This window comes from Psammomys obesus, unplaced genomic scaffold (assembly GCF_907164565.1).
Source record: "Psammomys obesus unplaced genomic scaffold, mPsaObe1.curated_primary_1811, whole genome shotgun sequence".
Taxonomy (NCBI): Eukaryota; Metazoa; Chordata; class Mammalia; order Rodentia; family Muridae; genus Psammomys; species Psammomys obesus.
The window spans coordinates 9,957,561-9,982,673 of record NW_026596085.1 but is presented as its reverse complement, the minus strand read 5'-3'; the positions used below and the strand labels follow the sequence as shown (position 1 = coordinate 9,982,673).

General features: G+C 37.6%; 1 protein-coding gene across 1 annotated transcript in view; it reads right to left on the bottom strand.

Moving 5' to 3' along the window:
- Positions 1–25,113, bottom strand: part of Cpne8 (copine 8) — a 176,550-nt gene that overhangs the window by 56,569 nt on the left and 94,868 nt on the right. The window contains exons 8-11 of the mRNA XM_055627230.1: positions 20,869–20,972; positions 18,375–18,479; positions 16,950–16,991; positions 375–450 (exon numbers count right to left, since the gene is read on the bottom strand). Coding sequence (XP_055483205.1) covers positions 375–450; positions 16,950–16,991; positions 18,375–18,479; positions 20,869–20,972 — 327 coding nt within the window. The remainder of the gene's footprint in view (positions 1–374; positions 451–16,949; positions 16,992–18,374; positions 18,480–20,868; positions 20,973–25,113) is intronic.

Sequence of the window (25,113 nt, the reverse complement as noted above, 5' to 3'; positions counted from 1 at the left end):
AAAAATAAGCAAAAAAAAAAATTCCTCGACAAATCTTAAAAGCTCAAAATAAATAGATCATGTGACTTAAGAGCAATAATAAAGTAGAACCAATTGCCTGAAGCACTACAGGGCTTCAGGGATTAACCTAACTGGGGAAAGGAGGGAATAAAGAAAGAATAGACACACAGACATTCATACAGGAAGAAGTAAACTTATATCAATTAAAGGAACAAGTCAGCCCAATGAAGCGAAAGATTATACATGTATTATGTATATTCTCATGCACGTGTTTACTTGCGTGTTCTTACTTAACCTCTGGCAGTCCTACTTTGAAGGCAGGGTAGAGCACAGTGTTTACTATGGGGATGTCAGAAAAGGCCGTTGATTCTCACCTCGTAGACGTTGAACTGTGACTGCCCTCTAGAAAGTTCCCGGTAGCTTGTCGTAAACTCCCCAATGAAATCATGACTGAAAGTGAGAGGAGAAAAAAGTGGGTAGCATTAGCCTTGCTCAATTCTCATTCATGTTTCAAAACATTTTGTTACAAAGGGATCGTTTAGTGATTATGAGAAATGTTTACTATCATTAGAAACATAACTATATTACTTAGTTGATCTATTGAGAGATGTATAATTTATTGTAGTACATGTATTAATTATAACATATATGATTTCCCTTAATGTAGAATTCATAACCAACAATCATATTTCATTAATATTCAGAAATCTAACTTATGTACCAAAATTAATACCTGAAACAGAAATAGTAGATTTAATAGCATTCACATCTTAAATAAATGACAATCTGGTGTAATTCAAATAATTATCTCACTAAGTTTAAAACCTTGCTGAGAAATTAGTCACTGGTATCTCACCCCCAGGCAATTATAATTCATCAAAGGAAGAACATAGAAGTTATCGGAACTGGAGAGTTGGTCAACCTGACAGAATTTAGAAACACGTAGAGAATGGCTCTTTCCACATGCCCGAGGAGTGTTATCTTGATTGCACAGATTGCGATGGGAACATCGCCACTGTGGGCAGCACCATTCTCTGTGGGGCTCTGGAGGTGTGAGCAGAGAGAGGCACTGGGCAGCAACATGCAAGCCTTGCTCAATGCTGCTGTCAATGTCATGTGACCAGCTGCTTCAAACTCCTGCCACCTCGACTTCAGCCATGGTGGAATGGCTGCATCTTAAACTGTGAGCCAAAAGAAGCCCTTCCTCCATTAAGTTGCTTTTGTCGGGGTAGTTTATCACAGTAACAGGAAGGGAATCTAAGTCAGGAGGTAAACTATTTTAATAGAGAGGTATGCCACCGTAGTTTTTGTGTCACAGAACCTGCAAGCCGTTCGTTGTCATTAATGGATGTCTCTGTAAAGCCTATCTCAATTTAATATATAGCTGTGAATCACTTAAAAATTCATGAACCTTCCCGTGACCAGTAACAAGCAACGAATGAGCTGTGTTTAAGCAAGCGAAATTTTAATTTCTGGAGGCTAATCTTTTGAAAAGAAAACAATTAACTGCAATCAATTACATGGAAGTTTTATGGTAGGAACATTGTTTCTTTACAAACATTTGAGGCGTGACTCAGTTTGATGCGCAGTGTCCCAAATCCTCTTATCAAGGGCCCCCCCTGCGTGTACAACCCAATAACTACTCTTGCCTGCTGTCTAATCTTGACACCTGTAACTAACACGCAGATGTGCCCGTGTCAAAGTAGAGTGTTGTAATTGTGATGTCAAATCCTTCAAACTCACTCTTTCAAGCTACAGGTGGAAAGTTCGCAACAGTGCTTTAGTACTGGTTCTTTCTTTCTTTCTTTCTTTCTTTTTTTTTTTTTTTTTTTACATGTCTTCTGGAACTTGGAAATAAGGATTTAATCAAGATCAATGAAACAATTGTTTTGAGCATGGAATGTGCAGCCTCATACCCATGATGTCTTTTTAAAAAAAAAGAAAAGAAAGAAAACAAAAAACCTTGTAACTCTCTTGAGACTTAGCGATTCTATTTAAAACCTAGCCTCTCCCTTATGCAACTGTCAGGTATCTTAAATAGTAACCATGGAGATGAAATGTTCTGCTGAAGCTCTTCAAGTGCCATGGTGCTAATAGGCGTGATCCGACCTGTAATACTGAGCAGTGGTGGTAACGGAGAATGGAGACCTAGCACAGACCGTGGGTCTGTCTGTGCTTGGTTACTTGCTGAAATTTCAGTGTTCAGTTCTTGATTGTTTGCACTCCATTCCCGCCATTCGACATTTACCACACACTTGACAGGAAAGTAATGTTTACAAGCCCCAAGCAGATGCAATTTATGAAACTCAGACTCTTGTCAGGAGCATCTACCTACATAGAACTATCTGACCAAGAGGAACACACGGATCCAATGGCAGGGACCGGTTATCAGAGCGCTCGGGAATGACCAAACTGAGCTCGATGCAGAACTAAAACAGGGTCCTTTGTATTCGGCAGTTTTGAGCTTGTTATGTTTGTTGCTCCTTTCAAAGCTGAGAGGTGTACGACAGGGGCAACGCGTCTGTTCTCAGAGATGGAAATTTACATTTGAAACTGCTGAACTGGGTGACCTGCTCTGGAAGATGCCGGCACATTCTAAAATGAAGAGAGGCTGTTCTCCTTCGCATTGCGTTCTACAGAGAGCCGAATCTGTGATTTCCCTCTAACAAAGGGTAGCCTTTGCCACCCTCTACAGAGCCCTGTTTCCTACCCCCACTGCTCAACCCCAGCGTCCTGACCCAATCTGTCATTTTGTATGCACTTCCCCAAAATGTTTTGTATTTGTTCAGAACAAGATAGACCATAAGGAAATGAAACAACGGGTAAAGTATTGTTCCCCCTCTCAATAGAATTCAAGAGAGTTATTTTAGAAGAACCAAAATTCAATTCATGTGTAACTTAAATATTCTTATATTGTAGCAAGTAATGTGCATTTAGTCAAAATTTGCATGGCAGCCACCAAGACTGTAAATATAGGATAGAAAAACATCGTTTTCCCAGTACAGTCCCCAGAGAAATGAGTGAATATATGTAGAACACTTGTCAAACTTTGTAAAAATAGCAGTTAAGCTGCCAGATCTAGATGCAAACACAGATCGTCTCAAGAAGAACACCAGTGATATGAACAGAGATGATCCGGCTAGTATAAATCCATAGATAGGGTTTATCATTCCCTTCCTTTATATACTTTCCTATTTCAAATGCTGCATGTTAAGCTACAAATACGTTAAGAACATTAAAATTTTTTTAAGTTTTCTTTTTAAATGCTGCTGTGGGGGGGTCATACAAAGGTGTGGATCGTCTATCTTTATTAGTCCTTGCCTATTCCTTTTAGATGGTACCTCTCTTTGGACCCAAGGCTTGTGTTTTCTGCTTTAGACTCAAAGCCAACCCAGTGATCCTCCTGTCTCTACCTGTCAAATTGGCTGGAATTAAAGGTATTTGTGAAATGCCTAGGCTGTGACATAGATGCTGGCATCCACCCTCTGGTCCTCATAACTGCTAAGCCATCTCCTCAGCTTCCACGTATATATAGATTTATTGATTTTTCTATCTACTATCCCTGGACTCTACTAAAACGAAAAGAAAGTTGAACTTGCTTGAATAATTTTTATGTTCATTGTGCTCAATGTAATGATGCTGAAATATTTCTTGCTACATATAGATATATGGTGGAAAGTGTTTGAAACTAAGTCACAAGCAACAATTTACTTCTGATTTTAATAATAATGTTTTCACCACTTTCTATTGATTTCATTGTAATTAAATACTTTGTTCTCTGAATGCCTTTTCAAAGAATTTAGCTCAGTGCCCTTTGTATGAGTGCTATGTCTTTACATGATTATTGTTCACATTTTTATAATATATATGGAAAGTTTGAGGTGGTAAATTAAGAGATATTTAGGACAAATTGATGACTCCCATCACTAGCAATTGCACTATGGAAACTAGTTTTCAGCAGACAGCTGAAGGAACTCTACGTACCGCAATCATATCTGTGTTCCATGCCAGTGGAGAGTGGCAGGCTGCAAGTGGGATTCGTGTTCACACGAGTCCGTGACCACAGACATCACCTCCTTCCTTGGCATCACTTGGCTTAGCTTTTGTTTCCCCCAAGAGGCCTCACCCTGGTACACACCCTCCTAGTCAGCTCTCAGAAACAAAAGCAAGTCTCAAAGCACCCAGTGTCTCCCTATTCTTACATTTCCTACCATCTAGGATAAATGATTGCTTATGTGTTTTCCCCTCTGAGCCTGGATTAGTCTAGAAAACAGGCAAGTGAAACTCTCACCCCAGTATCCCCATACATCTGCATTAGTGCCCAGCACACAGTGGGTACCACGAAAATCACAGTATACTCAGATTACATCTCTGTCAGTGCCCGGCACATAGTGGGTACCGAGAACAGCACAGTGCTCCGATATCTGGCATTTCGCCCAGTTTATTAGGGTTGTTACCTCAAGGCAGTTACATGCAGTTCGGCATACCAGCAAAAGCAGCAAGTATGTTCATTTTGAAGCCCTGTGGTCCGAACACGACTCTGACCATTATTGCTACACAATATGTGCTTATTTGATCCCACTGAAGGTCTTCCCTTCGGAGGCCATTCTGATGGGTTTCATGCTCAGCTTCCCAACCGTCACCTGAACTCTGTACAGATGTGACAACTGGCAGATACATCCCAAACCACCCCATTCATTTCTCTGCCATGCTGGGGTCCCGAATTACTGTCAACTTATATATATTTCACCTAAATGTTGGAAGCAATGCCATGTTCTTATTTCAAAACTAAATTTAGATAATTATTTTGATTCTTTCTGTCAAGAATGTTTATTTTTTGAAGACCTTAATACAGTGCATTCCAGTTTTTAGCAATGTAGTTTCAAACACCTTTACATGTAGTCACCGAAAAGGGTTTAGTCAAAAAATCATTTATAGAGACATATTAAGCTTACGAATTTGAAGTATTACACAACACTACATGACACTTTGAAATTATATACACTAAGAAAGCCTGCATGGATTGCAGGATGCTCACTCCTGGAGTCCTTCTACATAGGGTATATAGCGCGGTGTGATGGCTTCACGTCTGTGTTGAAGGGAATTTCAGATGAAGATTTGTATGCAAATTTCATATGGAAAACAACATCTCTACATGTTGAATTCAGGACAAAAATTATTACAATTTGTTAAAATTTGCATACAAATTTTCCCCCGCAGGCTCATGTTTGCTTGTCCCCAGGCTGGTGTTCCTATTTTGGGAGGCAGCGGAACTTTTAGGAGGTGAGCTGTGGCCTGGCTGGCGGAGGTTAGTCACACTCCATCCCCCAGTCCTAGCAGCCTATCCTCTATGCTGTGAAGAATCGCATTCTCTCATTCCCACATCCTCCTGAGAGCAGGGAGCCTCCCTCCAGGCCTTCCCTGACTAATGGAGGAAAGTTCCCTAAAACCCTGAGCTAAAATGAATGCTTACTCTCTTGTTTCTGTCCAGTATTTTGGTCACTAATTCGTCATTCCTATGAGAGCAACCTCTGTCGTTATTTCTTCTTCCTCCATTTATATTTCCTATTTTTTTTTTCCTTTCTGACTTAATTTCTGCCAGCGCAAGCAAGCATTGTGAAGCCTTTGCAAATAACAAGGGCTTGCGAAGTGAGCAGCCTAGGCAATGGCAGGCCTTCCCGCTCCAGTGTAGGAACTCGATCCACAGCTGCAGACACTCCTCCTGCATAAACCCATATTTACAGGATGGCAGTAGTCTTTGTTCCTAGGTGAGGGAGACCAAACAAGCTCCATGACAGCCACTCACATGCACATTGGACTCGTGGTTGGATGACCGCAGCGAGGAACTGTCTTAGTAAGTTCAGAGAATAATCTTTCAGCTGCTCCTCAGTTTGCTAATTCTGTTTCTCTTCTAGTCCTAAGTCTTTGACTTTAAGGCTCCCTTGGGTCTTTAAGGATGCTTTAAAATGAGATGATTCCCACTTTCCGAGTGTGGTAGTTTAGACAGGCTTCCATGTTTGAATACTTGGTCTCCAGTTGTTGGTGCTTACAGGGCTAGGTTTAGAAGGTGTGGCCTTGATGAAAGAAGTGTGTCAGTGGGGGCAGGCTCTGAGGTTTCAAAGCCTCAAGGCATTTCTAGTGCATTCTCTGCTTTGTGCTTGAGGTTCGAGATGTGAGCACTCAGCTTGCTGCTCCAGCTGCCGTGCCTTCCGTCATGCGCTCTCACCATCTGGAACCGTAAGGCCATACAAACTCTATTCTGCAAGCTGCCACGGTCACAGTGTTTGATCACAGCAGCAGAAGCACTGACTATTTAAAAATTCTATTTAAAAATCTAATGGTTGTTTGTTTGTTTGTTTGTAACTTCCTGAAATTCTTGTCGACTCTATCTAGAGTCCCAGGATGGCTCTTAAGCACTCCCAAGCTACGTGGTTCTCTGTGTTGTAATGTGCTGGATAAGCCTGATTATTTTTATTGGAGATGCCACAGATCAAAGCGAAATCTGTGTGCCAGCCAAGCGATGCCACAGAGCCCCAACGTTAGCCCACACTCCAGGTCCTAGCTTATAAGCATATTCTGATAGAAGTAAAATTCTCCTCCTAAGTTATATTTTAAAAGCATAATAGGTGTGCATATGTTGAGGACATAAGCAACTCTGGGCAAACATTAAGTGATTCCAGTTCACCTCAGCTCTTTGCTCCTCTGTGGGTCGGTCTCCATGGGAACCGGATGAGTGCGCTATCAGTGTTATTACTCTCATTCCCTAGTGCAGCAGAGCTGGGCTAATTTTATCAGTCTCACCCATGCCTGCCCTTCTACTTAGTTCTAATACAGATAAAAATGGTAAAGGTATGTTTTATACATGTGTGGCATAACAAAAGTATAATTATACGTAATATGTAGCTATACTTTGGAGTTTATCTATAATTTCATGTAACATATTTAAGTTCTAAGGATTGTCAATATTTATAATTTACTTTTTACGCTTATTGAATATTTTGATTGTAAATTTGATTTTCACTTCATTGTGTCCACACAAAAATTTGGATATAATCACATTTCTCTAAGATGAAGAAAATGTTTAAACATAGTTTAAAATAATATATAAATGATACATCCACACTTATGGATATGTTATATATGGTTTGTCACGTTTGGGTGAAAATTAAATTCCTATATAGTCACAATTATTTCTTTAAATAAGAGAGTGCATAAAATATTTATATTTATATTTCATTAATAAACTTCATGTGTACAGATACAATTAAAGCCTTATACATACATATATAACTTTTTAAAATATAATTTCCTTTAATCTTTGCCCATTGCCTTAACTTTTAAATTTTTTAAAAATTTTAATTATTATTATTAATTGCAATTTATTCACTTTGCATCCTGGCTGTGGGCCCCTCTCTCATCTCCTCCCAATCCCACCCTCTCTCCCTCCCTCTTTTCCTCCTATGCCCCCCAATCCACTGATAGGGGAGGACCTCCTCCCCTTCTATCTGACCCTAGCTTATCAGGTCTCATTAGGACTGGCTGTATTGTCTTCCTCTGTGGCCTGGTAAGGCTGCTCCCCTCTCAGAGGGAGGTGATCAAAGAGCCAGCCACTGAATTCATGCCAGAGACAACCCTTGTTTCCCTTCCTAGGGAACCCACTTGGAGACTGAGTCTATGGGCTACATCTGTGCAGATGTGTTAGATCCTCTCCATGTGTGGTCCTTGGTTGGGGTATCAGCCTCTGCAGGGCCCCCAGGGTTAAGATTGTTGGTTCTGTTATTCTCTTTGTGGAGCTCCTGTCCCCTCCAGGTCTTTCTATCACCCCTTTCTTTCATAAAATTCCATCATTGCCTGCATCTTAATTCAATAAAACCAAGCAAAAACATAATAATTTAAAACTTCATTGTTCGATAACAAGTATATTATATTTTAGGGTCAACAATATTCGATATAAAATAACTTTTACCCAGTATATCACTTTCCTTATCACTATGATAAAATACCTAAAAGAACAGCAAAAGGAGTGTTTATTTTTGGCTCCGCATCCAAATGGTTAATCTACTAAGAAGAGAAGGACATGGAGGCGGAGGGCTCCAGGATGGTGGGAGCATGTCTTCTCTTCCTCACATCACAAAGGAGCAGGAAGCAGGAAGAGGAGAATGCTGGCAATCCTCAGGCTTTCTCCTTTCCCCACTTTTATACAGACTAGGTATCTTGTCCATGAAGTCTTTCAACCACGTCCTCACCAAAACCTCTGAAAATGCCGTCACAGCCTCACAGAGATTGTATCCAGCCATAGAGATATTGGCGTAGACCTAGCAATACTCTCTCCACCAGGGCCTCGGGATATTTATCTAGGATTACATGGATTATAAAATTATTGAGATAATATCTAAACTTGAAATCATTACTAATTTCATGGACATTAAAATATCCGTAATGTTCAGGTCACCTACTTTTTTGCTATAATTTGAAAGTAATTGGATTCTAGATTTAAGCCTGAGCATTAATATACAAAGAGGAAAGTTTCTGTGGTTAACTAAGTGCATAGTTACAAAAGTTGAAACTATCATCCAGTGATAATTAATAATGTTATAAAGGGCAAAACAAAATGCCAATAGGAGCTTTAGCATAAAAAGACAATTTTGATGTTAACCAAAGGACTACAAAAAAATGAAAGAACAAACAAATAGACTCTGCTATAGAGCCCCTGTTCAAAAGTTTTTTGTTGTTGTTTGTTTGTTTGTTTTTGTCTGTCACTGGGGTATAGCTACAAGAATCCAATTCTAGGATATCAGTTCCTTTCTCAAATATTTGCAAGTAATATTCTTGTTCAAGAATAGAGAGATAAACATGCTTCCATTATAAAAGGATAAATATAATTCAAAATTTAATCATTTTCACCTTAGCTCTGCTACATACATTTTATATACTAGAATATTTCTGAGCTACTCTAGATAGACTCACACATCTTCACTTTTTATTCTGTGTGAACAAATTTGTGTGGCTTCAGCCAGTCATGGTGGTACATGCCTGTAATCCTAGCATTCAGGGAGGTAGAAGCAGGCAAACCTTTTTGAGTTTGAAGCCAGCCTTCTCAACAAAGCGAGTCTACACACAGTCTCAAGACTACATACAGAAACCCTGGCTCAAAAAAACAAAAACAAAAAAAAATTGTGTGGCTTCATAAAGTTAGATGTAATAATCTATATGAATGTGAAATTATATTTATAGTTTTATCTTTTTCTATAAAAATTCACTACCAGTATGCCATTAAAAATATTATATGAGTTTCTTTTTGTTTTCATAGCGATTAAATATAGAATCAAGTAGTTCATAACTTTTCAAACTAGTGTTTATATTTTGATAAGAAAATACAAGGTAAAGGATAAAACTGTAGCCAGAATAACATACATTGTCTTCAATTCCCATCCCAGATTTACATAACACAGCATTCCCAGCCAAAAGAAAGAAAGAAGCTGGACCATTCAAACAAGGAATATGAAAAAAAAATTAAAACACAGACTAAATATGCAGGAACTTTACAACATTATTAAAATACCAAATTAATGAATTCTAGCCATATAAGAGCAACCCCAGGCGGGTTTCATAGACCAGATCCTCAACAAGATCATAGAAGAAAATGTGCCCAAACTAAGGAAAACACACCCATTTAGCACACTGAATGTCAAATAAAACCAGAAAAGACATTCTCAATAGTATGTTACAATGAAAACATTCAATATTCAGAACAAAGATAGAAAAATGTAAGTTGCAAGTCAAAATACAAAGCCCACATATAAATAAAAACCTATCAGAATAAGAGTTGATTTCTTGATCAAAACTTTAAAAGCCCAGAGAACGTGGGGCCAGGTAGTATAAGATCTAGAAAACCATGGATGCCAACCCAGAGTACAGCAGCCAGCTAAACTACGCACCACAGGAGAATGAGGAATAAAAACTCTCCATGATATAAACAGGCTGAAAGAATTCATTTCCACTGAACCAGCCCTGTTGAGACTACTGGAAGAAGTTAATGGAATGAAGAAAGCAATGGGCACAGCCACGAGAGAAGGAAAGAAAATAAATGAAATTGTAAATCTTGAAACACAAAACAGGACTAAGAACACAAACAAGAAAAAGTCAAAGAAAAACAAAATGACAGCAATTATCGCACACCGTTTTATGATGACTTTAAACATTAGTGGCCTCAAATCACCCATCACTGAGACTGATATTCCAACCAAGGACTATGCATGGAGATAACCTAAGACCCCTGCACAGATGTAGCCCATGGCAGTTCAGTATCCAAGTGGGTTCCACTGTAATAGGAACAGGGACTGTCTCTGACATGAACTGATTGGCCTGCTCTTTAATTACCTCCCCCTGAGGGGGGAACAGCATTACCAGGCCACAGAAGAAGACAACATAGCCACTCCTGATGAGACCTAATTGACTAGGATCAGAAGAAAGGAAAAGAAGTCCTCCCCTATCAGTGGACTTGGGGAGGGGCATGCATGCAGAAGGTGGAGGAAGGGAGGGATTGAGATGGGAGGAGGGAGAGAACCACAGTGGGGATACAAAGTGAATAAAGTGTAATTAATAAAGAAAAAAAAGGACTTCTATTATTTAAATGGTTTAAAAACAAAATCAAACATTGTCTCTAGGAAACCCATCTTTCCTTCAAGGACAAGGACCCAAAAGGATTGAAAAAAATTTTTTTTCTAATCCCCCCCTTTTTTTACACTTTATTCATGAAATGTCCCGATGGAAGACCCCTCCCAATCCCACCCTCCTTCCCTCTACCCCCTACCTCCTTCCCCTAGTCCACTGAAAGGGGGAGTTTACTCTCCTGGCATCTGCCCCAAGCTTATCAAGTCTTGTCAGGACTGCCTGGATCCTCTTCCTCTGTGGCCTTCCAAGGCCACATCACCAAGGGGAATTGATCAAAGAGCAGAAAAATATATCTCACAAAATGAGACCAGGCAACAAGCAGGTGCCGCCGTCTTACTATCTGACAAAATTAGGCTTTAAATCAAACTTAATAAGAAGAGATAAAGTACTCTATGTTCTAATCAAGAGAACAGCTACCCAAAAAGATATTACAACCTTAAACAGATATGCTATACACAAATATCTCAAACATACAATTTTATACAAAGCATACTTCTGAACTCAAGACAGAGATGAACCCAGCTCAGTCATAGTAGGTGACTCCAATTCCACCATTCTCCAATAGACAGATCATTATGACAAAATACAAACAGAGAACTATCTATATTAAATGACATCACATATTCAACAGGTCTAACTACAGGTATCTATGGAATATTCCTCCCGAGCACCAAAGAACGAATATTCTACTCTAAAGCCTACATAAGAGTCTCTAAAACAGACCACAGGCTCAGCCTTAAACAAATCTCAACAAATACACATAAAAACCTGAAATAACTCCATGTATTCTATCTGACCACAATGAAACTAAACTAAACTAAATAATGAAAGAATCTCTAAAAATTACATACATTCAGAGAGATTAAAATCACACATTCATAAATTTTCAGAGATCAAACAACACCGTATAGAATGAATAGGTCAAAGAAGAAATCAAGAAATAAATGTTTGCAAAATTCACGAATGAGAAAGTGACAGCGAAATTAATTATAGCTAAAGTTTGCCTAGAGATAAAACTCTAATGTATTAAAGTCATTTGAGATCATGCCGTAATTTCAAGTGAAGGGGAGAATGTTGAGATTAACAAACATCACTGATGGTTCAATGCACACCAGGAAGGTATCAGCTGCTTCTGATGTCCCTTTCAGGTGTGAAACTGATACCACCACTAGGTACTAGCATGCAGAGGTGCCTAACTGTGTGAACAGTAAGACAAAACAGTTACCTAAACCCAGTGAGCCTGCAGTTAGCATGGGAGACCCAGCAGAAAGAATCCATCAGCTATGCTAATAAACAGAGAGCTGGGTGAACCCTGATGTCTAAGGAAAGCTGTCCTGTGGGTAATGGCATTTCTACTTGGGCCTGGACAGAAAACCTGTGCATGAGCACAGCAGGCCTTTCCAGGGAGGAATGACAATATGAAAGATTTGACAACAAGGCAGGGCAGACTCGGGCACTGCATAGTTGAAAATGGCTGAGAAATTTGCTGACATATCTTAGCAGAACACCAGTGTGAACTGTGTAATTTGCTGAAATTTTTTTTATTAAAATATAAGGCCTCCAAAATCTTTCTAGGTAAACAAAATGACTGAAAAGCAAATTAAATAAAATTAAAACAGTTTACATAAAGATTGGAGTCTTCAAGTTAAGTCTCTGTACCAGGTTAACTGTTTAACATGTAACTGCTCAAAGACAATTTATTCCAAAATTAATTGAATAGGTTTTTTTTTTCCTTGACTCATTTAAATAAGTGAAGATGTTCAAGAGTTAAAAATCGATTAAGGATCTAATGCACACATAATTAAAACAGCCTGTCTTGAGCATGATAATTGCAAATTAAAAGGTCAGGGGACAGAAGTCACATGCTACATTTGAAAAAAAAAAAAAAAAACCTAAGTAGATAGAATTAAGAAATAGATATGCCTGAATGACATTCAGTTTGTAAAATTCCATTTATCAACATTAAAATAAAAATTTCAAAGCTTGTGGCCAGCAGACACAGGACAGCAGGATTAACTGAAAGCAAATAATGGGCTATTTTAGGGGAAGATTAGAGACAGTCAGTGAGGAAATTCAAAATAAATGAGGAAATCATGAAGGGTTTACAAAATGATCTCCTAAATGAGCTCTCACATCTCACATTAAGCACAAATAAATTCTTAAGCCCTTAAGGGCTTAAGATGACAGAGGATCCCAGAACTGTCAACCTTCCCCGGGCTTACAAAAGTCACTAAAGGGAGCAGACTGGAAGACCTGGCATTATGTGCAGCACTTCCCAGGTAAATAAAGTCTGCAGGTATAATAAATGTCGTCATCTGACAGGGGGATGCCGGATGAGATGCATGGCCACAATGACACTCATCATCCCCCGGGTAGCAGTCTAAGGCTGGGATGTGATGATTGGCAGCTCCCTGGCTCAGCCTCCTCATCAAACCCTCACGCTGTGGTAGCAACTGCCTACTTATCCACCTACTGCAATCAGTCACACTTAACAGCCGTGTGGATTTTAGGCAGAGCTAGTCCATCGGTGTGCCCTGAGTTTAAGTCAAACTGAAATGCAGCTGAAGTGACCTCGAGGCAATTGAGGCTTTTCAAGGATGTCACCATTGATGGTTTTCTCCCCCAGACAACTCTGTTCCTCAGCACTTTAACTTTCCTTTTTTAAAGAGAAGCTTTAAAATGAGCACTACACTGAGGTGGTTTAGCTTGTTAAAAACTGAAGACATCTGATTCCTCACAATGAGGTGATACAGTACCATCGCCCTCTCAGGCCCTTGTCACTGTGTTTAAATAAAAAACCCAGGTCACTCCATTTCTTCTATTCTAGGCTGGTTCAGGATGGTACATTCAACGTGACCTAGTAACTGTTAAGCAGCATCACAATATTCTTCCTGCACTTTATACCCATAAAGCTTTCCTCACAGAAGCAAATCCCAGGTCACATGACTGCTTGAAGTTGCCATTCTTATTACAACAGTCACCTGTAGTACTCCCTTATGAGTAAAACAGCATGTGATTGTGAGCAAACAATTAGCCAAGAATCTTACACACACACACACACACACACACACACACATATATATATACACACACATATATACACACATATATATGTATATATATATATATATTTTTTTTTTTTGAGACAGGGTTTATCTGTGTAGCCCTGGCTCTCCTGGAAGTTACTCTGTAGACCAGGCTGGCCTTGAACCAAGCAAGCCACATGCTCTGGCTCCAGAATGCTGGGATTAAAGGCGTGCACTACCACTGCCTGACTTCCACTTACATTTTCAGTTGAAATCTTCCCTCTAGAGCAGTGGTTCTCAACCTTCCTAATGCTGCAATCCTTTAACATGGCTCATCATGTTGTGGCACTCCCCCAACCATACAATGATTTCCATTGCTACGTCATAACTGTAACTTTGCTACTTTAAACTCATAATGTAAATACCTGTGTTTCCCGATGGTTGGTTTTAGGTGACCCCTGTGAGGGGCTGCAAACCACAGGTTGAGAACCACTGCTCTAGACTATGAACTAGTCTTGTATGCTTAAACATCCCCACGAAGTACTATAGAGTGTTCTCAAGTTTGTTTGTACTGGGGATTAGTCTCAGGGTCTTGGAACTAGGCAATTTCTCTACTTATAAGCTATATTGCAAGTACTTTATTTATTTTTATTTCTAGATGGGATCTCATTAATTGTCTGAGGCTAGCTTTGAAATAACTGTCTATCCCAGATTAGGCCTCAGCCTCCTGAGTACTGGGATTATAGAAGTAGATACCACGCCCACACGGTGTGCTTCTGACAATTCACATCATATGGATGCCGCCACAACCAAAACAGTGCTCTGCGATGAGGCAGGCCCAGCACGTGGATCTGAAAGTCAGAAACACGATGAGTATGAACTGAGCTATGTCATAAGCATAATGCACATGTCAAATTTTAAAGATTGTGTTAAAAAAGTGCATTTGCTGCCTTAGCCATTGTTACATAACTCTGGATTAAAAGGTGGCATAGTATATACCACAGGGGGACCCCTGTTACATTGTTGTGGCTGGTTTACTTTTACTTCCTAATGTTGCCAAAATAATTTTTTTAATTACCCATGTGACTTGGATTATTTTCATTGAACAATGCTAGTCCAGACTGTTTGAAATGAAAAGATGACCCACTAAGCTGAGTATGGTGACAGAAATGGTTAATCTCAGACCTCGAGAAGCAGAGGCAAGCAGATCTCTCTGAGTTTAAACCAGCAGGGTCTGCACAGCAAGCTCCCGGTAAGCCAGAACTATATAGTGTCTCAAAAGCAAACAAAATTTACAAAATATTAGTAATCCTTATATAAAAAGAAGCATCAAAAGTTATGTCTGTATAGGAAATACAAAATGTGAGGAGAGATACAGCATTTCACACATCAAAGATGGTGAAGAAGAAACATAGCAGTGCCCTTTTTGTCATTATACTGTGTTGTAAAATATGAATGTCATATTGGGAAAATGCTAGATAAACAAAAATGCATACAATACCCAAGTTATTACCTCACGTGGAACACAGGACATCAACTAACACAATGACCTATTTTGGTGATTATTTTTAAATTGTAAAATTAACTTCTGAGTTTTAAATTTTAATTTTATTTGTATATTTATTTATTACAATTTATTCACTTTGTATCCCTGCTGCAGCCCCCTCCCTTGTCTCCTCCCAGTCTTACCCATCCTCCTTCTTCTCCCCCTATGCTCTTTCCCTAGTCCCATGATAGGGGAGGTCCTCCTCCCCTTCTATCTGACCCTAGCTTATCAGATCTCATCAAGGCTAGCTGCATCATCTTCATCTGTGGTCTAGCAAACCTGCACCTCATCTCCTCCCAGAGGGAGGTGATCAAAGAGCGGACCACTGAGTTCATGTCAGAGACAGTCCCTGTTCTCCTTACTAGGGAACACACTTGGAAACTGAGCAGCCATTCGGCTTCCTTTGAACAGGAGGTCTGGGTCCTCCCTATGCATGGTCTTTGGTTGGATTATCCATCTCTGTAGGCACCCCTGGGTCCCAATATTTTGGCTCTGTTGTTTTCCTTGTGGAATTCCTGTCCTCTCCCGGTCTTTCTAGCTCTCTCTTCTTCCATAAGGATTCCAGCACTCTGCCCAAAGTTTGGCTATGAGTCTCATCCTTCAATACCCTGGTGGGTAGAGGCTTTCAGGGGCCCTCTGCAGAGGGCTCTTGTCTGTTCCTTGTCTTCTCCTACTTCCGATGTCTATCCTGTTTGCCTTTCTGAATGACGATTAAGCATCTTCCCTAGGGTCCTCCTTAATGTCTGAGTTTTATTACCTGTATTATTTTATAACCTAACATGCTTTTCAAACCTCATTGGTTATTTCATTGAGAGTTTTACTGAGAATTAAATTCAGTAATTTAATTAATTTAGTAATTCAGTAATTTAGCTTTTTATAACTCATCCATAAATTGAATAGTTACCGAAAATTTAAGCAGTTACTTCTGTGTGCATGTATGATATAGAATTGTACGCTAACATTTTATATCAAAATGCTGATCTTTAAATGAAGGCAAAGATGCTATCTTAGAACCAAAAGGGATTCCACTCAAAGACTGCAACAATCTGCTCACACCCTTCATTCCCAAGGACAATTTAAACTTCTCCTTAAAGAGCTTTTCTTCTTCTAGCCTCATTGTTTTTATTTCAGTCTTCTCAGGATCAGGGAATTTCTTTGATTCTAAATCGGATCTTTCAAAAGTCAGTAGTTGTTGGGGATACAGCTCAACAGTGCTCATCATGTGTAAGGTTCAGGCTTTAGTGCCACCATCTTAAAAAATATACAGTATTTTCGTTAAATTACTTTTTAGATTTTGTATATATGAGCGTGTTAGCATGGTATGTGTGTGTTATCATGGTTTGTGTATGTGGGTGAGAGTGTTCACATGCGCTCATTCCTTCGAATGGCATGCCAAATAGAACCTCTGAGCTAGAGCAATGGAGAGCTGCTCTATAGCTGTGAAAATAGATGCCTCTATGTTGAACACATTGACAAAGCATCAAGAACAAGCATGGAATCCTCACTATAAGTGAAGAAACACTTTGTTTTAATCTCAAAGTTGAAAAAATATATTGCCATTAAAATAACATATAAACTCATCAGTAACATTTTTAAAAAAGAAAAACATGAAACTAGAAGAAAAAAAATCATAGTAATTTCCATGCAACCTGCTTAGCTGCATTAAGTCTCAAGAGCAGGAATGCCACAGAGCAAAGCCTTACCTCCCGTCTCGGTCCCAGTCATACACTTCTACTTTGATTGTTCTGTCAGGGGAAAAATACACACATGAAAGTGGCTTAAATAAAATAACGCCATCTGATGATGCAATATGAAATATAATGAAAATAATACCATCTGAATCTACAAAACAAAATTTAGTCAGTTGTTTTCAGAAAATATATGCTTGTCAGTTTCACAAACAAATTGGAGTTGACTTAGTTAATTTTATCACTAAGGTTAAATTTACATCTTAAAGTTAGTTTCAAGAATCTGTATTAATTCTTCAGTGTGTGGCGAAAGAATGTAGACAACATAACTCCTCAGGAGACTATAGACCCATTTCTCCCCTCTTGGAGACAATCACACTGCAGCTTACTAGGCCTTTTTCCTAGAGTTTCCAGTTCAACAGACCTGAGTTAGGGCCTGAGGACCTTTATTTTACAAGGTGACTAAGTAATGTTGACATTGCTAATCAGAAAACCTAAGTACTGCTTTCTTGGGGATAGAATGAACCAGTGAAATAAAGTCAGACTCATTAGCCAAATGATGTGGCATGTTTAAAAGTGTAACACACTACAGTTCTTATAATGATTTTGGTTACTAGAATAAACCACCTTTTGGGTATGGTGGTGCACTTGACGCTGAGCCAGTGGAATCACACATTCATGGCTAGCCTGGTCTACACAGCAAAGCCCTGTCTCAACAATACTGAAAAGACAATGTTTTAATTTTTGCTAATGTAAAAGTAGTAAGGCTAGTAAAAGAACAAAGAGATTGCATTTTTATTTATTTACTTGTAGCTTTAATTTTCTAGAGGATTTATATATATATATATAATAACCTGCAATAAGCTTCCAATAAAGAAAAACTTCAATAATATGAATCAAGGATGCTGGAAGGATCGCAGGATAGACCTTACTAAAATGCCTTTTCTATTTCTATGAGTCTTTTATGAGCACAGTTTACCTGTGACAGTTTTAAGGGCTTATAGGGAGTGACAGTACTCTAGCCAAGCAATGTCCCATCCCTGAAGGTCACCCATGTGTTTCAATACAACAAGATGAACCATGGAGGCAATGGCAGCTTGTGGCAATGAGAATTCACAAGCCACATTTAAACAGTAGGCTAAAAATTAAACTAACATTCTATTTATTTTTTGGCACTTAACTCATGTTTATATTGGAAAAAAATGTCAAGATAATCAAGCTTTAATTCCCTAAAATTATAGCGATGAATTATCTCTTATCATTATGGATTAAAACCAAGTTGCTTAAAATTTTTTGAATAACCCATCCATGCATTAGTGGAAGAAACTATTTCCTTAGGTGACTAAGTCATCTTTATAGACGTGCAGTGCGACTAAACCCGAGTTCCATGGACGATGAGCATTCCGCATGCTAAGTCTGAGTATGTTCCATCTGTCTTACCTGTCATAATCCCCATTGCATAGTGCTCTCACTGAGATCTTGAAGGCTTGCCACACAGGATTTAGAGTGTTTTTGACAACTTCTGTCTTGTGACAAATTGTAAAGCTGTGAAAGAGTTTCAATTATACAGTTAGATGGATGGATAGATAGATAGATAGATAGATAGATAGATAGATAGATAGATAGATATAACTACATAAATTGTATATATGTTTATATTATATAGAAGTGATTCCATTACGAAAATTTTTATTTTTATTTTCTTGCCATTCCTCTCCATGGGCAAAGAGTTGTGCCCTCTCCGCTTCTGCTGCCTCCTGACTAAAATATACAAACATAGATTTATAAACTTGTGAGATTATCTCTTTAAAATATAAACAAAGACATGTGGCAATATTTACCCTCAAATAATTTTCTCCGAATTCAACAAATCCAAATTCTATTGTATAAAACTTGAGGTACACAATAGTCATTGGCTTTTGGCAAATTTGCTTAAGGTAAATTCAAAATTCTTGTTAAAATTCTAAAGTCATCAGATGTAGAATTTAAAAGTTTCACACTGGAGTTTCTCCCCGCCCCTCCCCAAGAAACTGACTCCTATACACAATATATACAATTCATAAGCAATGAATTGTTTCTTCTTTTATTAATTATTCTCACTTACAACATAATGTGTGTGGTCATAGACATAGAACTCTCACAAGTTCATATTTCACTGCCAGAGTAAGGAGTGAAAAATCCTGACTGGACTCTAATGCAACTTTTTCTAGTAGTCAGGAGGCTAGTTATGTAAATAGAAGGGCATGCATATGTGTATGCTACAGAATCACACAAAAACATTCTTAATAAATAACCTGTCGGAAAGCTTTATATGAAGCTCTTTGTAAAACATACTACTTGTAAAGAAAAATTATTACCTAGACTTGAATATACTGCATGAATATAGTACATGAAATCAACAGAAAATAAAGAAAATGGAAATTTAGAATTACATACAAGAAAGAGTTTTAATTACTGTTTCCAATATGGATTGTTTTAACCTGTTAGCTGAGAGGCAAAATTGGGTTCATATTTTGAAAATGTTTAAAAACAAAGAAAAAAAGCATGTAGTGAAAAATGCATGTAAAAGTGAGCAGTATTTAAAATTACTTTTCACTCAAATCTCAAAAAACACAAAAACTATATATATATAAAGTTTTAATATATTCATTAATACATGTTTTGACACAGATAGTTAACTAGTTTTCTATAACTATAGTATGTGAAAATATGTCTGAAGTAAGATTTATTGATTTTAAAAATTAAATTTTAATTATTTGGAAATTCAGAATAGTTTTAATTTTGAAAAATAGGTTTCCTTTGATTAAAAGTATCATTTGTATAAGCAGAAAATATATTCATAACAAAAGCATCATTAGATATGTGATAAGCTAAAATCTCAGGAAGAATTTGCAGAAAAATAAGAGAGCTCAGGATACAGTCTTTCCATCAGAAGGCTGCAAGAACACTAGGACTGAAGACTATGCCTGTTAGCTTCTCCACAGCCTGAGAATAATGAACAGTCATGCTTATGCCTTTTAGAATTTCGGTGTGGATAAACAGGTGCTCAGATGCAAAGTGTTAACACACTGTCATCTTCCGCCATATCAGTTAGAAGCACAGCAATAATGGCAGAAGTTTAAAGTCCATCGCACTCACCGATAATGTCTAAGAACATTTTCTCCTTGAATAATATTTTATTACGCAATGCTAAGACAAACAAATAGGAATGCATTAAACAATATTAATACTAGATAACGGTTAAACCTTCCCATTTCTGAAACTTTGGCATTAGTTTATATAGGAATTTATTCATGCCTTTCAGCCCTGTGAGATGAATCAACCCATTTATAGATTAGGAGACTGTACATGTTGCCAGAGCCATTAAGCATCACATGATTGACTTCTCGGCAACAGATTCTCAGGCATCTTTCTAGCTGCTACACTTGCTCATAAATGCGGACAGTACAGAATGACTCACAAGAATCAATGATCAGAAGGTACAGCCATGCACCCTCAACACTGCACACACAGAGTCACACTGGCAAACATCACACCACACTGAGACACTTTACTGTGTTTTAGAGGATATGATCTGAAGCAAATGTTTTTCAATTTTGAGAATTGTCCTCCCCTTCCCATCCTCCAAAACAAATGATTTCCACTCAATTCTATAGAAAGTACATTTGCTGATTCAGTTTTCTAAAGCATGCCACTATTCTACATTGCTAAAAGAAAACACATTTTATAAAAAGCAAAGAGGAAGTGGACACTAATTTATATGGCAAACATAAAACATAAATGGTTATCAAATTAGTTATTGAAATAGAAAATCACCCCATCTTTAAAACATCAAGTATTGTATTCCGTTTACTAATGAAGATCCTGAAAGAAACAATAGCGCAAACATCAGCATTACAATAGGTCTCAGAGAGTGTGGAAAAGGCACACTCACCTTCCATCCTCATTACTTCGATAAAATACAAGGAAAGGATCCGACTTTCCAAAGAAATCCTTCTTATCCAATTTGTTTGCACAAAACTGCATCAAGACAGCATCCTGAAAGCAGAATTGGTAATACAGCTCAAAATCTGGGACAGGAATAGCTAGAAAGTACAGATCACAAACAAGATTTGACTAGGAAACATTTGTTACTTTGATGTCATGGGCCTAGTGAGGGAGCTGTAGACAAAAGGCCATTATTTATTGAAGGATCACGAAGCTTTCAAATGTCCTGGAAATTCCATTCCAATGCCAGAAAACTAGTATTCAGAAGGCAGCTCATGCTCCTACCAACTCCCAAATTGCAACGAGACAGATGCCTTCAGGTGTTTAATGCCACCCCACAGCATCTTCAGCCACTTACATTATTACATCTCCTGACCACTTAGGACATGTTTAATAATCAACTATTACACGAGATGTATTTAGTAAGCCTCTATTACAATCTAGTTGGGAGAACTCTGTTATTAAAAAGAAGCAGAGCACAATGTCCGAAAACTACATTTAAATCGTTTCTTTGGTGCTTGAGTTCAAGAAATATAAAGCATCTTCCCTCTGACGTGCAACACAATTATACATTGTAACCTTTCCAGACTAGTTGTTACAATTGATTTGTATACTCAAGCACTTATATTATGAATAATTTCAAGGTACTATCATACTAAGAATGGTAAACTATTGAACTGAGCAGACTAAGTATTTTTTAGTGGTAGAATACGTATAGTTATTTAAAATTCAAATGAATACACTGGTGGAATTTATGGGATTCTTTTGTGAACTTTATACATAAGCACTGAATCTACAGGACTCCTGTCCTTCCCTCTTCGTCCAACCTCTCCTAGTGTCCCACCTCTCCCTCCCAAATTCATGATCTCTTCTTTAATTATTGTTTCAAGTATACACACAGGCATGCATGTGTAATACATATGCCCATGCATACTGAGTTTATATAACATTACTCATAGTGCATATGTCCAGGGCAGACCACATGCGAGAGCTCTTGTCCTGAGCAGACAAGGATTCTCCCTCTTATATCAGCTAAGGACCACCTATAGCTCTTCATGTCATGGGACCATGTGGCGTTTCCACCATACATGCTGGCATGTCTGCTGCTGTTATCAGTATGCCAGCATTATATACTTGGAGGATGTAAGATGCCTAGGTAGGGACCAGATGTGGAAAATATTTAAGATTTGTAATACGTTAACAAATCATAAAGGCAGGTCAATTAAGATAAAAGTTGATTTCTCAGTGGAGACTCTGAAAACCATAAGGACCTGGATGGATCTTCTACAAACTCTGAGAGACCAAAAATGTCACTCCAGAGTACTATATTTACCAAAACTATTGGTCACAATTGATGGAGGAATATAAACATTCCAAGATAAAACTAAATTTGAGCAATGTCTTCTACCAATTGCACTCGGCTGAAGGCACTAGAAGCAAAACTTCATTGCGAAGAGGTTAACTGCAGCCAAGAAGACACAAGAAATAAATAATCACAGAACAGTAAAGCAAAAGTAAAAAAAAAAATCATGAAAACAAAATAACAGGAATCAGTAAGCACTGCTCATTGATAACTCTCAATATTGATGGTTTCAGTAGTTCAATAAAAAGACACAGACCAATAGATTAGAGTAAAAACTGCTATGTTTCTGCTACATCCAAGAAACATACCCTACAATCAAGGAGAGACATCACCTCAGAACAAAAAGGATAGAAAAGGTATTTCAGGATAATTGGTACATAAAACAAGCATGTGCAGCCATTTTTACATTTGAGAAAATAGACTTAAAACCAAAACAAATCAAAAGAGCTAGCAAAGTATAATGCACTTCATCAAAGGGAAATCCACAAAGAAGATATTGCAATCCTGAACATGTATGCCAAACACAAAGGCACCTAGGTTCATAAAAGAACTACCACTACAGGTAAAATCACACATGGCACCACACACAATGATAGTGGGTGACCTCAACGCCCTGCTCTCGACAATAGACAGGTTATCCAGACAGAAACTAAATAGTTATATGATGTCATAAATCAAATCGACTTAGAAGATATTTATAGAACATTTCATCCAAACACAAAAGAATGTCCCTTCTTCTTAGCACCTCATTGAACTCAGTCTCCAAAACTGACCATGTACTCAAAATCAGAACAAGTCTCAAAAGACACAAGAAAACTGAAATAATACCCTGTATCCTATCTTACCACCAGGAATGATAGGTATCAACAATGATGGGTATCAACAATGGCAGAATCAGCAGAAAGTTTACAAATTCATAGAAATTGAACAACTCACAAACAAATAAAAAGTGAGTCAAAACGAAAATCAAGAAAGAAATTCAAAACATTTTAGAATTAAAAACACACATACCCAAATCTATAGGACAAGATTAAGGCTGTCACAGAGTTCATAGCACTATAGCTATGTCAAAAAATTGAGGAGATTGCATACAAGTAATATAGCAGCACACCTCAAAGCTCTAGAACAACAAGAGGAAATATAACCACAAAGAAGTAGATGACAAACTAAGGGCTGAAGTCAAGAGTATAGAAACAAAACAAGCAAACAAAAACATACAAAGAGTCAAGGAAGAGTTGATTCTTTGAGAAAAGCAACAAAATTGACAAACCCTTAGTCAAATTAGTTAAAAGACATAGAGAAAAGATCCAAGTTAGTAAAGTTAAAGATGATGATCAAGAAACTACAATAGACACTAAGAAAATCCAGGGAATCATAAGGACATTTAAAAAAATCTGTACCTGACCCAGTTGGAAAACCAAACAAAAGCAGATAGATTATTTGATATATGCAACCTGTTATAGTTAATCAAGCTCAAAGACATTTAAATAGTCTCATAACCACTAGTGAAATGGAAGCAGTCGGTATAAGTCTTCCAACCAAAAAAAAGAAAGAAAAGAAAAAAATCACACCAATACTGTTCAAATCACTACACAAAATATAATCTAATGGAACTTTTTTATTATTTTTATGAGACTACTATTAGCCTAATAGTACTCAAAATCAGAACAAGTCTCAAAAGACATAAAGACCACACAAAGACCCAACCAAAAGAGAAAAAAAGAAAAGTGTAGACCTATATCCATAATGAACATAAATGGAAAAATACTCAAGAAAATACAAGCAAACCAAATCCAAAAACACATCAAAAAGAGTATTCAACAGGATGAAATTGGCTAAATCCCAGATGTGCAGGAATGATTCAACAAATATAAACCATTAGACATAATCTCATAATCTGTTATACAAACAGACTGAAAAACAAAAATCATAGGGCACTAAATGTACAGAATTTTTTTTTAAAAAGGACTTTGAAAAAATTCAACATCCCTTCATGATTAAAAAACAAAACAAAACAAAACAAACAAACAAAAAACACTGAAAAGAACCAAGCACACAACTTTAATCCCAGCATTTGGGAGGCAGAGGCACGGGAACGTCTATGAGTTAGAAGCCAGCCTAGTCTATAGAGCAAGTTCTAGGACAGCAGAGCTATACAGAGAAACCCTGTAAAAAAAATCCTTGAAAAAACTACAGATTCAAAGAATAAACCTCAACCTAATAAAGGCAGTTTATATCAAGCCCACAGGCAACATGAACAACAACAAAAACACAACAAAACAAAAACTCTTGAAGCATGTTTTATAAAAAACGGAAGATAACTGTTCTCCATACCTCTTCAGGACAGCACTTGAAATCTTAGCTAGAGCAATAAATCAACTGAAGGAGAACACAGGAATTCAAATAGGAAAGAAAGAAGTAAAAGTATTATTTGCAGATGATATGATATTATACATAAGTGACCTTAAAAATTCTACTGGGAAACTCCTACAGCTGATAAATGTTTTCAGCAAAGAAGCAGTAATTTTCACAACTGTCTCAAAGGTAATATGCATGAATAATTCTTAACAAGCAAGTGAATGACTCATATTAAAAAAAATTACTTTAAAATCTTAAAAAATTTGGAGGCCATCAGAATATGGAACAATTCCCATGCTCAAGGATCAGTAGGGTTAACATTGTAAAAATGACTATCCTAGAAAAACAAATACAAGTCCAATGCAATCTCCATCAAAATTCCAACATGATTCTTCACAGAAATTGAAAGGATGATTTTCAGTTTCATATTGAAAGAAAGAAAGAAAGAAAGAAAGAAAGAAAGAAAGAAAG